General features: G+C 39.2%; 1 protein-coding gene across 2 annotated transcripts in view; it reads right to left on the bottom strand.

Annotated features, from left to right (window-relative positions):
• The window catches only part of ACO1 (aconitase 1), a 35,496-nt gene that overhangs the window by 7,884 nt on the left and 12,647 nt on the right, over positions 1-14,965 (bottom strand). For both annotated transcript variants that reach the window (XM_014258726.2, XM_014258725.2), the window contains exons 3-12: positions 13,653-13,821; positions 11,415-11,552; positions 10,033-10,102; positions 9,745-9,928; positions 6,923-7,062; positions 5,794-5,965; positions 5,256-5,356; positions 4,173-4,289; positions 2,796-2,955; positions 128-263 (exon numbers count right to left, since the gene is read on the bottom strand). In XM_014258726.2, the coding sequence (XP_014114201.1) occupies positions 128-263; positions 2,796-2,955; positions 4,173-4,289; positions 5,256-5,356; positions 5,794-5,965; positions 6,923-7,062; positions 9,745-9,928; positions 10,033-10,102; positions 11,415-11,552; positions 13,653-13,821 (1,387 nt within the window). The remainder of the gene's footprint in view (positions 1-127; positions 264-2,795; positions 2,956-4,172; positions 4,290-5,255; positions 5,357-5,793; positions 5,966-6,922; positions 7,063-9,744; positions 9,929-10,032; positions 10,103-11,414; positions 11,553-13,652; positions 13,822-14,965) is intronic.

Genomic DNA, 14,965 nt, shown 5'->3' with positions numbered 1-14,965 from the left:
GCAGGACCACACCATAATATGCAATATCTTTTAAGCTGCACAGAGAAATAGTTATTCTATTGCATCATTTGTTGACACTGTTTTTAGTTAAGCAACCATAGGACAACAGTAAGAAAAGCACTCCTACCCCAGCTGAGAAAGGTAACGCATAACTCCACTCTCCCTCAGATAATAAGTGACAACCCCGCTTCCTGGGGACAGGCTAGTTTTAATGTACGGCTTCACTGTCAAACCAGCTTCAACGGCTTTCTTAGCAAGCAATCCTGAAAAATACAGAGGATAGCTGCAGATTTTCCTGAAAATGAGATAGTTTGGTGGATAAGCACAGTAAGAGAAGTACCATTAAATAACTGGGAACAGAAAATGCACACCAGCAATGAAATGGTACAGTGAACCAACAACACTAATTTTGTGATAACCAGCTAGAGGACAAGTGCTCTGTTGAACTGTAGATTCAGCCTGCAATTTCTGTTCCACTAGAAAGATAATGGAAGTCGCATTCAATAAGATGCACTCCCTGGAGCAGCAAGTAGACATTCAAAATTCAGAACACTATTTGTAAGACAAATGTCTCACAAAAAATGCAATGAAGAACTGTTAAGTTCTCACTTCCTGTGGTCTAGTAACCCAGAGAAGAAAAAACTTCCAGCATAGGACTTGGTGCTCTCAGGAGCAGAAAGCTATGAGAGCACAAACACTGGCCCTTGCCACAAACAAGCCATCTCACAATCCACAGTTTGTTGCACAAGTGCTGTTTAACCATCCCTGGCTTTGTAATATGCATAGAGATATATCAGGGGAATGTGTTACTAGACATGCATTTATCCTGAATTCCTTCCTTTGAAATTCCTTGAATTGTCCATACAGAGTTCAGTTCAGATGTTCAGTTCTTTTCCAGGATGAACATAAAAAAAAGCAGCAGATAGGCAAATTATGCAAAACTTCACATTCCCATCATGCATTTTCCCCCTCACACATGACATTCATTTAGATAAGAAAATAGAAATAAGCTGTGCTTTGATCCAACATGATCTCCAACAGGAAGATGTCATCAAAACATAAATGCTGCTGTACAGAAAGGCAGCAAAGGTGAGAGCAGCCACTAAATCTGCGCACATACACCAAGATCCTTAGGACTACATTCTTCAGAGTGCTGTGCATTACATAGTAGTGAATGCACTCAAAGTACCAACTTTATTTGTATCTGCAGAGCATTCTACACTTTAAACCCATAGAGCTATTAAGCTAAGACAGTTAAAACATCAGTATCCCTTACTGCCTCACAGAAAGCTAAAAATGCATGTCATTAGCCTGGGAGCCAAACACTAGAGGAAACCGTCCTCAAGAGGCACAACTGAGGGATACACCCACCTAGAACTAAGGGAATAGACAAGGCAAACAGAGTCAACAGAGTCTGCCTGAGAAAACCTACTTCTTGATCCTTGGAAGATCTATTTCTGTGATAATGCAGAGTGGAACTGAGGAAGGAGGTATGCTGTTTTGTCTGTCCTGTTAAGGGCAAGTGGATTAGACACCTTGTTCAACTCTGTTCCTCTCAAAATGGTAAGAAAATGAGCAGATCTCTCCTGCTTCTCTTTTTCCCCACATCGTAGTTTATGATGGACTTTGAACCTGTTGCTAGAGTTTAAAAGACCTTTGGCCTGGGAGGGGAGTGAACTGCTGGTATGTAAAGTATGCAAAGATAGATGTTAGTCTAAAAAAAGGTGATAAATATCACATCAAAAACCCAAACACTAAGTGACTGTTGACAGAGACTGCTGACAACCCAAAAGCTTCTCAGCACCACACCGGAACTAAGACAAATTATGTTACTTTAACCAGAAAGTTAAAGTCCTGGTGAAGGACTTTTTTATCGTACACTGCACATCCCTTCTGACCCTTGTAGGAATAAAGTCTGCATCACATGAGCAGTCTGACAGACTAGTAAGCCTTTATTCAGTGATGATCCTACAGCGACAGATACCATCTATGTATATGTTTGCAGAGGAAAGAAAGAAATATGTAAACATGTAGCCAAGCACCTGGGAAACTGGGTCAAATTTGTCCAGTATAGACTGAACCCTTTGAGTTGACACTCTTCATTCCTATTTTGTTGCCAGAATCACACATTAGGAATGACAAATTTTCTGCCCAGACTAGTCATGTTAAAAATGAACAATCTCCTGACCTGAAACTTTACACAACCTTTTCAGACTAACTGTTCTCTAGTGGTACATACCAAGCTCACCTCTGGCCTCCTCTTGAATGCAGCTAAGATGTAAATGAAAAGGCTCTGAAAGCTGGCAATCCCTGAGAATAAAATTTGCTTCCTCTACTCACACCTACCATGCCCCCAGACTCTTGTAACAACTTTAGAGGGCAACTTCTAGCTAAATGTGTGATTTTCACTCTGCTGACAGATCAAGCACCTTCAGACTTGCCCCAAAAGACCATTCTTTACTGCCCCTCTTCTGGCTTGACTTAGCCTTATGTATCAACTTCTGTGCATTTAGAAAAGTGTCAAAATTGTTGGTTAATTAAGTTCCTGCTAGACTTGTAGAAAAGACAATGCAGGAAGAACCTTTTTGTTAACCTACATTTTTAGCTACCACTTCTACAAGTCCTTCTGAAACTAAGCCATGTGTCTGAGTCCCTTAGAAACTAAGCTCAGTTTTAGCACTCCAAATGACAAAACCAGCACTGTGCACATTGAATTACATCACTGTTGTTGCTGTCTTTAGGACACACAGCCACAGCCATAGAAAAACTACTGCACATTGGGCAAATCAGCTTACCTGCACCCAACATAACTGAGGGATTACTGGTGTTCGTGCAGCTTGTAATGGCAGCAATCACTACTGAACCATGAGCAAGCTCGAAGTCACGGCCCTCAAAATTAAATTTGACTGTGCTGTTGTGTCGGTCTGGGCCAATTTGGAATCCCTTGAATCCTTGCTGTAGGAGAAGAAGATAAGAATAAAAAGGAGTGGTTAACATAAATATTTTGACTGAACATTAGTACGGGCTGTTTGTTCACCAAGTAGAAGCATCTGTTAGTTACATCCATGCTTATTCTTTTATGTCTGATGGTGAAGGCTTGCATATCTGGTCAACTAAAATGGTGGACAAAAATTATTTTTTCTGGAGTTTCTCATCCTGTTTACTGGTAAAACAGCCAGCCTTTGCAGCAATAGACATTGGTATTCTTTGGATTTCTCAGATGCTTCTTATTCCTGTATGTTACAGATTCCTGATGGCACATAGTCTTAGTACACAATCTAGTCCTGAGATTTTAGCATAACATGTAAGATTTTTTAGCCAGGATTACCAAACAGCTTGAATGTATACCAGGAGCTGGTTTGAGAGGCAAAGGTCTGATAGTTGGAAAAAAACTGAAGAGCAAGAAGGCACTGTTCATGCCATGAAAAGTTACATTTAGAGATCTGAAAGCATAAGATCACCTAATGGAGTTTGGAAAATGTAACAAATCAAGAATTATTTGGAACTGCTGTAGTTTAGGTTTCTTGATTTACATCACTGGAGTTCTGCAATGCCTTTAACAAGGATGGTTACTGTATCAGGTAAAGATTCAAACTTTAGAAAACTTAAGTATCCAGGAATATTCATTCAAATAAAAATCTAGCTCTTCTTTCAATGACCACTTTTGACTGGATGATGAAGAATGTCGTCATTGTTTTCTGTCTTTACCACCAAGATCAAAGAATCACAGAGACACGTGCAGTTCTGCTGTGCTGAACAGATTCAATACTTATTGCAAAACTACATTGTATATTCAGGGCATAACCTGCTTGGAATGCTTGGAGAGCTGAAGAGCTGGATAGTTATCTCAGAACTCAGTACAGTAGGTATTTTGCTCCCTCTATTAACAATCCCCCCATTGTAGCAGAGTTCAGAAATCTCTAGTCTATGTCAAAACCATATTAAGCCTAAGACCAGAAAGAAATACTACTCCAGTAGTTCATGAACACTTTCATGCAAGAGGAGCAATACCCCAATTTAAACTACCTATTACTTCTGTCACTTTTGAAACTGCAGCCAAATATCCTCATTTATTTTTCAGTAGACAAACAGCACAGAAGCCCAGAACATAGTTCTTAACATCAGACAGCTTTCAGAAGCGTGCATTAGTTTGTTTGCACAAATGTTCCCACCTTGGCTCCCAGACAAGTCTCAAAGTCCTTCTTCATATCTGACACAGCAACCTTGTCCTGAGGCCTTTTTGGTCCACTGCAGCAAGGCACAACAGTATGGAGATCCAACTCAACAACCTGTTCAAGTAAGATAAACAGAGAGTGATCGGGCATTGCCTGACAGGTTGAAGCCAGGAAAGCCACAGGTATGTTTACCTCTACTGTTGAATCAATGCTAAGTCTGCACATCCTACTTTGTAGAAATTATTGAAGACAAATGAGAATGGGAAAATCAGAAGAAAAGGAACTCTTCTAATTTTAGATGCTGCCGGCTCACACAAATGGCTATCAAAGGTCCTAAAGTTACTGAAAAACCCAATGTAACTAAAGCATCTAAGCACTGTAAATATTTTTTAATTTGTCTTCTAACATGCCCGACGCAGGTTAAAAAATGATGCAAATAAATCCTGGTACTGATACAAACAAAAGCAGACTACTAATTCGTTCCTCGCCCATTTTCCAACTTTGTTTTCAAAATGTTCTACATCCTTCCAAATCTCCTAAGATTTTTGAATAGTCATGCAGACCCAAACATAAATTACAAGATAAAATTTTAAAGTAGAGAAAACCAGGAATATTCTTGAGTTTCCTGGGCACAGCATAAGATCTTAATTTTCTTGAACAGAGAATTAACTTTTGTGCTCTGTGGTTGCCACACAGGGCTTCTAAGGGTCCTGATTCACCCAACATAATAACTGGCTGAACAGAAAAAGAGTAAAACTGCAAACAAGGCTTGCGCACACAACTTCCACATTATCTCCATAGCTACACTTCAGAGTATTCTTCAGTCTGGAAGGACTTCTCAAAGCTCCATGGAATAAACTGTAGAACCTGCAGCAGCAGATGTATACCGACATCCAAGTTTTCACACCTGAAGAGCCAGCTAACTCTTTGCACTGGGCTTTAAAATAAGACACCTATGCAGACCAAACCAAAGGGCAAGGAATCCCTTGCCTGTTTCTTAGATTCTGTGAAAAACAGACAGCCATCGCAATAAAATACGGACATAAAGCATAGGAGCCAGAAGACAGAGTAGTTTCTAACCTGTGTGAAGTCCGGATCCTGAGAGGAGTCCTTGAAATCTCTTAGCATTCCCACAGCCTCAAGATACCTTTTTGTGCACATAACCTTCTCTCTGTTGCGGCCTAAAATGAAATCCAGACACAGAGAAACCAAAACGCAAGTGAAGTGGAGGAACCACCATCTGACAGAACAAGAAAAAGTGTGTAACAGGCACACTGTCAATAGCACTACAAGACCCTTTCAAGACAAATATTAGGGATCCACTAAAAACACACCAGTTGAGCAGATTTAGTGGTTTTTGCAGAACAAAACCTTGGGTTCCTCTTTCTGTCATCTGGACAACCTAGGTTAAGATTTTTGGCAGGCTGACAAAAGTCTAACACTCAGCCCTTCCTAAACATGGATCCTAAGTGCAAAAACCAGCCTCAGTAAGCAAGTATCAGTAAAAGAATGAACAGAAGCTCAGAAGCCTTCACCTGATTCAATCCTACTGTTGATGTAATAAAGACCTGGAGTCCTTTCAATTACCCTTTAACTTGTGGTCTCTTCTTACACTCACCAGTTTGTATCAGGTACCCAATGCTAATATCATCCACTGGGAAGAAGGCAGCTGTTGCTCCATACTCTGGACACATATTGGCAATGGTGGCTCGGTCAGCAATCGACAGCTGGGCAACACCAGGACCAAAAAACTCCACAAATTTACCCACGACTCCAACTTGGCGAAGATGCTGTTATAAAAATACAGTGCCTGTGTCATTGCTGTGTGTCAAATGACATGATCATGTCTGTTATGAAATCCAGCTTTTGACTCAGAGAAATGTCTTGTGAAGATTTCTACAGCCATTTGTAACTAGGAAGCTTTTGCTAAACCAAATCATGAAGATGAGGACACGGAGATGTAAAGTTCAATAATAAGGTACAATGTAGGACCATTTTTTCTAAAACTTGCTCTTCTTTGATTTAAACTAGACTATCTTACAATTGTATTTTTCTCAACGTGATGTTCTAAGAGGAGGACAAATGTGTGGGGAGGCTTCAGACCGCAAACCCAGGAAGAAGGAAAAACAGGAAGAACCAACTGCACAAGTACATGAGTCAAACTGAACACACACAACATCTGAATAAAAACATGACAAAATGTTGGCCTTCCCCATTTGAAGGTCTCTCTGCAGACAGCATTGTGTGATGAACTTCTGACTTCCAACAAAACTAATGCTAACCCAGTAACACTCTTAATTCAGTGACAATGCACAGAGTGAATAAACATATTATGAATGTATGACATGAATCAAACACCTGCACATGAAAGAAATCAGATGCGATGCTTACTGTCTGGTTTCCAGCTTTTATATTGCCTTATTTTAAGTGGTGACTTCAAAAACAAGTCATCAGGATTTTTTTTTTTTTTTTGAGGCAGAGGAAAAAGCACTGTTGTTCCAAAACATTTCTGAACTCTAAAATATCCCAACATATATTTTGTGTGGCTTCTGGGAAATAGATTTGCCTAGAAAATTGTCCTTAATGAACTGATTCCAATCCACAGACAGTGATAAAGATTTTTAAAATTCCAAATTACTACTGGAAGGACACACAGGGTTCTTAAACATTCTGCACACTGACTCTGTCCTACAGAATGTGCTTAGCTCTGAGCAGTAATGAAAAAATATCAACTCCTGGTGATTTACCTTGGTAATGGTGAGCACAATGTCAGTGGATGTTACCAGTGGCTGAGGGTTTCCTACCAGTTTATAGCCAACCACCTCAGGAAGCACCATGCTGATCGGCTGTCCCAACATCACTGCTTCTGCTTCAATGCCACCCACACCTGCACACAACAGGAGGATACAATGCAACTATTTGGAAAGATATACTAACATGTCAGAGACAAACACGTGAAGTCAATTGCCAGATGAGTACTCTAAGGTGTCAAAGGGGAGAGAAAGCAGACAGCCTGAGTCTTCTGCTAAGAGGCACTCCTCATCTTGCTGCTGCAAGGTTGGCTTTTTAATTTTGTTTTGTTTCATATTTTCATCCTTGTTCCTAAGCCACTAGCTGGGATATTAGGTGAATCTAAGTAACTTACTCTAAGGATGCTTGGCTTTTACGATAACAGATGTAAAAGTTTCATTTAATATCTTAAACATGTAACGCAATAAACCAAGAACCACTGACATGGCACTGAACACGATGTGCTGTGGATGAAACATATGCAGACCATGACTGTTGGTCGCCAAACAAAATCTCAGAAATTACAAAGAAAGAAATGTTACTAAAGAGTGCTAACAGAAAAGATACATGCTCAGACAGAAATATCTTCCCTTATGTCCACTATGTTTCAACCGAGTTTGGGAATGTGTAGGTGTGAACCTTTGCATAACCACACCTTCACTATTAGAATTCCAGCTACTACTTAATGTTGCTAATTTATTAAGGTAACATATCGACACGTCATAGTCATATGCAATTTAACCATGATATTTATTACCTAGCAATTTGGCATTAAGCAGCCAAATCAATAAGCAGTTTTATAACTTTTTGCCTGTAGAAAGTCCCTCGCATATTTATCTTCTGCTTTAAAATCTCCTTCTACCTTTTGTTTAGCTTAAGGAATACTGAGCTAGAAAAAAACTGCCTGTAATAGCTGCTTATGAATGCCAAATCACTACTCCAATCCTCTTTCTCACTTAATCTAAGAATGGTTCTGAAAAATAATTTCTAATTTATTTTATTCAAAATTATATGCCTCTGCAAATTTAGAAGATAATACTGTGACATATTCAATCATGTGGCTCCTTTCACTGGTTGTTGAATCATTTTTAAACAGTCAAGTCTACATGACTGACTGACTACCACTGACAGTCGTGAACTGAGTTCAACATCACCAACCTCCAGGAAAAATGTTAGATCCAAGAGTATGCATTTTGAGCACACACACGCTATAGACTGTGTCCAGCCATACCTGCCATATTCAGGAGGCTAAGAGTCACATTTTCAAAGCAGCTTTTAGTAATACAGCTTCATCTAAATGATGGCTCCATGCATATGCTACAACCAAATACAGAATAAGACGTGTCTAATCCCAAAGATTGACATCACAAAGATGTCAAGCTTTAGACACACTGAACTTGTTTACCTTTGTATTCTAAGCCAGGAACTCTTTCACCCTTGATTCAGAAAGTCTTACTCAACCAATATTGTTGCAGTAGTATAGCTGGGTTATTAAAAAGAGGAAGTTCTATCATATGCAGTGCTCAGAACTTCACAAGCACATTTGTGAACAACTAGCAAATACTCTTTAAAAACACAGTGTGTTCCATATTTGTACAACAGCTGGTTCAATAGTGCTCCTATCACCATATCACAGGAAAATAAAGGCTCAGCTGAAGTCTTTGCTGCTGTGGAGGATGACAACAAATGCTTCCATTCTGTAGTTACCTATTTATTCAATAATTCAAGCATTTCAGTTCACCACTACAAGGAAAAATTAATTACTTATATCTATTCCTGTGACACATATTGTGCAGAGTACTGGTATTAGAACATCACAGTTCTGTTTCCCATAATGTCCTCTCTGACCATATTTTAGTCATTCAGATTTAATTTTCAGCACCTTCCACTTAATAGATTTGTACTCACAGTACTTTTTGGATAAATCAGCACTTTTAAAGTAACCAAGTGACACAAGAAAAATTGTCTGGTCAGTGAAACTTCAATTCCCTTCTTTTATTTAATATTTTTCTTATCTACTTCCTTGCGATTTAAATGCAGAATAGAAAAGAATATATAGGAAAACCCCAACAAAGCCAACAACACATGTATCAGAAATCATCTGAGGCAGTTACCAGAAAGGGGAGCTTAGTTACAAAGTATTATATAACTGTAAGAGACCTTATCAGGTTACTTGCATTTGGGGATAAGCTGTGTAACTATGTCTAGCTGGCACTGAGATAACTTTTCTTCACAGGAGTCCATACAGTGCCATGTTTTAGATTTGACACCAAACTGGCATTGATAGTACACCAGAGTTTTAGCTATTGCTGAGCAGTGCTCACACAGTATCAGTGCATTCTGTTTCTCACCCTGCCCTTTAGCAAGCAAGCTGGGGTGGGGAAAACACTTGAGAGGCACAGCCAGCATAGCTGACCGGAGCTGAACAATGGAATATTCCATGCCATAAAATACCAGGCTCAGCACTAATCAGGAAGATGGGCTTTCCAAAGTAGCCATTGCCCAGGGACTGGCTGGGCTTAGTTGTGCTGATGGGAGCTGGTGACTGACTGTCTTTGCATCACTTCTTTCATTTCTTTTCCCTACACTTACTATCTTTGTCTCTACCCATTAGCTTAATCTTGCATTTGGACTAAGGATTCTCTTTCCTCATTGTGCTAGCAGGAGGAGTGAGGAAGTGACTGGGTGGGGGTGATCTGCCAGCCAGGGTCAACTCACCAGAGCCCAAAATACAGCTCCCAGAGCCCAGGGACTGCTCATGATAGACTGCTGTACATACCCCAGCCAAGCACTCCCAAGCCATCTATCATGGTGGTGTGCGAGTCAGTGCCCACCACACTGTCTGGATAGTAGTAGCCATCCTGATCCATCACCACTCTTGCCAAGTACTCCAGGTTCACTTGATGGATGATGCCGGAGCCTGGTGGAATAATCCTCAAGTTTTTAAAAGCTTGAGAGCCCCACTGAAACAAAACGAATTAGAGTAAAAAATTTTCAACATGAGTACTGGAAGGACTTTCATTCACTGAACTTTTCTCAATGCAAATAAGATTATTTTTGTCAGTACCTTTAAGAATTCAAATCTTTCTTTGTTCCTTTCAAATTCCAGGTCCTGATTTTTTTGCAAGCTGTCTGACCTGCAAGTGAAAATAATCAGGTGTCAGAAAAAAAAAGTACCACCTGAATTTCATAGTCAAATACACGCAAAGGTTGAAAGAAAACATTTATTAGCTAATGTGAATTTTGATCCATTGCACCATTTTAATATCACTATAGGCAACCAATAAATGGATTTAAGAAGTCTTAAGAGATAATATGTCAACCTTATTTCAAATGTGAATACTAATCCACATTTGGCAGTCCTAAATGTTGTAGTCTGAGAAAAGCAACACTGCATGTTAGCAAAATTTGAATTTTCCAATACCTGAATCAGAAGCAATCAGCAAGGCAGTAAAAGAAACTGGAACACAAGTGTCCTGTAACTTCATTTTAAAAGGTTGTCACTATGATACACTGCTGTATGAAGCCTCTGTGTTTCAAAGCAGACACCTAACAAATTCTTCACTTCAATCAGCTACCTAACTTAGGTCTGCAGAGTTTGAAAGAAGCATAAATCTGGTCAATGTTCTATACATGAGAGAAAAATCTCTTTTTTCTTACATATGTTAATGAGCCTAATAGAAATAAAATAAGACTGTGACAAAAATAATGATTAATAACTGCATACCAAAAACTTCAAGAAGATGGAAGGAAACCACCATAAAACATGTGATTGCAGGATCTTCTTGGAAGATTAGCTCAGTAGGCCCATACTTACGCACCTTGGAGGGTAGAAGAACCTCTATACAAAGGTCTTGTATTTCACTGTGGGTCTAGTGAATCCTAGTGAGCCTTTGTATCTTCGTCCTCAGCATGCTGAAGACCGAATAGCCTTATGTTTCTTTCCAGGACTCATAGGGGCATAGTAAGCGGCGTCTCATGCTTCTGCTTAGAGGCGCTGAAGCGGAAAGCAGCTCCTCAGAGCTGAGCCTAGTGTAGATCACCTCTGCTCTTAGAGAAGTGAGCAAGAAAGGAAATACTCCTGTTTGTCCTTTCTAAAAACCCTTATGGGGTCAAAAAAGTGTATGTGGATAAAAGCCATTTCTGAGCAATTAATAATAATGCAGCATTATTAAAGAGAAGTACAATAAACACAGGCCTGGAATGAGTCTGTTTCTATAAACATTTAGTACAGACTTGTGCTGCTGAGAGATACATCACAGATAGAGAAAATGCTCCCCCCCAACTCACTGTAGCTGATACAACAGTCTAACTTTAAATTTCTTAATATCTGGAATGCTGTAGTACAAATGCTAACAGTATCACCAGTGGAACTGCCTTAATGATCAGTAACTGGATTTAGTTTACTTACTACCATCAAGAAGTAAAGAGTGATTTTTATAGTCTTACTGCCTGTTAAAATCAACCTGGATGGAGTGATCTATCACAAGATCAGCAGGACAGATGGGATTGATTTTTTCAGGGTCCCCACCAAGTTTCTTCACAGCATCACGCATTGCAGCAAAGTCAACCACAGCAGGCACCCCACTACAACAGAAACAAAATGGCATGGTGAAACAATTTGGGTAAGAGAAAAAAAAACCAAAAACCTAATCCTGAGATACAGAACAGACAGCTACTGTCACATACAAAGCAAACTGCACTCCTCCATTTTCAATGCAAGCAAATAATGAATAGTAACCAGAATTTCTGGCATTTCAACATTAGACTAATCTAAGAGACAATAAACTTCTCAGCATTTCTTTTAACACAGTTTTTGATGCTTTTCTTCACACACATTCTCAGTTTTCTACTGAGGTATGTTCTAACATGATATCCTCAACCAGCTTGGAAAACCCTTTTACATACTTGCCTATCTGATTTTGCTGACTGCTAAAACAAAAAGAGTACTCTGATAATGCTCATAAGAATCTTGCGTCAATGAGCAACCCACTGAAAAAACTATATTTCTGTAAGAGCAGCCCAAAGCAGTATGGGTTTATGTTTTCAACACTGACCATAAGGAAACTATTAGAATTTTTTTAAATATCAGAAACCATGCAAGAGCAGAAAAGGGCTTTTTAATTCCAACTTAATTTTACCTTGAAAATCCTGAAAAATTACCAAAAAATAAACAGGAAAAAGGATCCACATTATCTAACCTAGACACAATTAATTGATGTTGTTCAGCAGTTTGACATCCCAGGATAAGCTTTTTATAAGAAATATGGGAAATTCTGTGTTATGCTGCCTAGGGGAATTTGAGGGAGGGGGGTAGGACGAAAGCAGCAGAAGAGTTATTTTGCCAACTTACAAGTGTTATATAACTGATATGGACAGACAAAATATCCTTCTACCATCTTAGAACTCAGGATAATTACAGAATAATCCTAACTAGGAAATTAGATAATTCTAAACCAGGACAACCTGAATGTAATTGTTGTATGGCTCTTGGAAAGTTGCCAAAGCTGCCTTTTTCAGAAAGGTCCTCAGAGGCCTGTCCAAGAGCTCATTTTTCAGAAATGCAGTTGCTGTGCAGATTTATAGGCACATTTTTAAAACTCAGCAGGAGCAGGGGGCAAGAAAGAAGAGCAGTAAGAGAAGGAATGATGTTTGCTTGAAAGTTCAGTTTCCTCTCTGCTCCTGTTTTTCAAAATATTAACAACAACTAGTGGATGAAAAATAGCTGGGAAATCAGCACTTCTTTCATTTGAAGTTTTGCCATAATTTTCTAATGTCTTTAAAAGTTGAGCTGTGCTGGGTCTCTAGCACTTCAAAAATCTCTGTGAAAATGCAAAACAGAGGGTATGACAGCTAAGATATTATAATGTTGAGGAAGAAAACCATCTGGCAGCATAGCTGCAGTGAGCTCACCATGGAGATACTGAAATATTTTATAAAGACAGAGGACAAAGACACAAAGAACAGTGAGTAGACTTGCAAGTCAAATTCTGTATTAGAACAGTTAAATGCTATTGTTTCACCCAAAAATTGACTTTCCACATTGAAGAGGAATTATAATCTGATTATTACTGACACCTGACAACTCACTGCAATAACAAGGCCCAGTTTTCAGAGTCCATTAGGTAGGAATCTCAATTTGCATTTCTGGGAAAAATAATATGCTCATTTTTTCACCAGCAGAGAAGTATTTAAGAATATATTTATAATAATACTGATTTAGATGAGGGAGTAATGATGTGGGTTATAAATGAGAACTGAAATAGGTAGAAAATTGAAAAGGACTTCTCCCAGGGAACAAAAACAAACCAAAAACCAAACAAACAAACAAGCAAAAAAAAAAGTGAGAGAGAAAGAGAATAGACAAGTACCACCCTTTCAAAGAATAACTTCTAAACCCCAAACTTCCTCAGCTGGATGCAATTTATTATCCCATTTTCTTCCCCTGTTTTGAAGTTTTGTGAAGATATTTACTTCTCCATCTCAGAAGAATTTCTTTCAATGCTCTTATTCCGAGTGCTTGCCTTTTCAAGAGTTGTCTGTAGCATGACATCCAGGAAAGTTGAAAAAGGCTTTTCTAAATATCTCACTGCAATTCTTCCCTTCAGCTCACCCCTCCACCCCAAACTGAGCATTGCTGCACTCTCAAAAGCCTCTCTTCCTTGCTTTGGAGAACATCGGACTCACGTGAAGTCTTGCAGAATAACTCTTGCAGGCTTAAACGGCACTTCAACATTCTTGTGTTGCATCACCTTCCAGTTGAGAATATTCTCAACGTCTCCCTTCTTCACTAGGAACTCATCACAGTTACGGATCGCTGCTTCTAGGAGGACTCGAATGGAAAATGGCAGGCGAGCTGCATGGGTAAGAGACAAGAAACAAATTCAAGTTTTACCTCAGGGCATATGTCAGCAAGTGCAAGGTTCCATGCCTGGGGCAGACAGGTCCCCATATTCCTACAAGGCTTTATCCCGATTATCCAAACCCCTTTTCCAGCCTGCAGCTTTGCCAGGAGGTCAGTACTAACTGAGCTGTACCACTTGATGCTTTCAGCAGGTTTATTATCTCACCTCCTGTGACACAGTAGGCATCTTTGCCGAGGGACTTTTCCACCCTCCATAGCACAACTACCCTGAAAATATGCTGTGCTCCCGTTGTTTTTCTGCAGTTTGCTCTCACTCTTGTCACTGTACACAGACATATAAATATGCCAGGAAAAGCATAGTTTTCTACTGGCCATGTTGGAAAGCACAGCTTTAGTGGTGTATGCAGTCTCTTCATCTCAAGAGATTGAAGATCAAACCGAGTGAAAGTCAAACTGCACATCTATTAATCTTCTTTTACTTCAAATTAGAAATATTTAAAGAAGATGACACAAAATACTATTGGAGCAGTCCTGACAGCTCTACTACAAGGAATGCGTGTGAAGAAAAAACCCAAACATGTTTCAGTCCCTCTTCCTCTGGTCCACTTCAATGAGAGCTGTTTGATTGCCTGTCAGAATATTTACATTATTTACATACTTCTGAGAAGTTTGTTCCAACCTTCTACACAGGGCTAGCCCCCAAGACATAAAAGTCACTTAATCACAGTGAGACCTCATTAGTGCTATTGAAAAAAAAAAAAAAAAAAATTTAAAAAAATCTATTATTCAGGACATAATTATTCAGAAGAATTTGGGTTGGTTATTGTTGGGGGTTTTGTTTTGGGGGATTTTGTTCTTTGGGGAGTTTTGCAAGTTATTGTTACTGTTGTTGTTTTGGGTTTATTTAGAATCGTCTCCTGCCCTTCCTTGAAAACCTATTCCCTTCTTATGCTGGATAGTGAGAATTGTGTCCTTCTTTCTTTAAAGAATCCAGAGGTTTTCACTCTTGGAATCCTGGAATGGATCAATTGGTAATACCATATGTGTATTTGTCTATTCCTTAAGACTCTTCTCTGCTTTTCACCCACCAAGACTGACTGACACTAATTGACTGCTCATTTACTGGAGCCTGTAA

Source organism: Pseudopodoces humilis, chromosome 4 (assembly GCF_049639895.1).
Source record: "Pseudopodoces humilis isolate 2021_Gansu_Grassland_sample_001 chromosome 4, ASM4963989v1, whole genome shotgun sequence".
NCBI classification, from domain to species: Eukaryota; Metazoa; Chordata; class Aves; order Passeriformes; family Paridae; genus Pseudopodoces; species Pseudopodoces humilis.
Note: the sequence above shows the minus strand (reverse complement) of the source record. Positions and strands in the feature narration are given on the sequence as shown.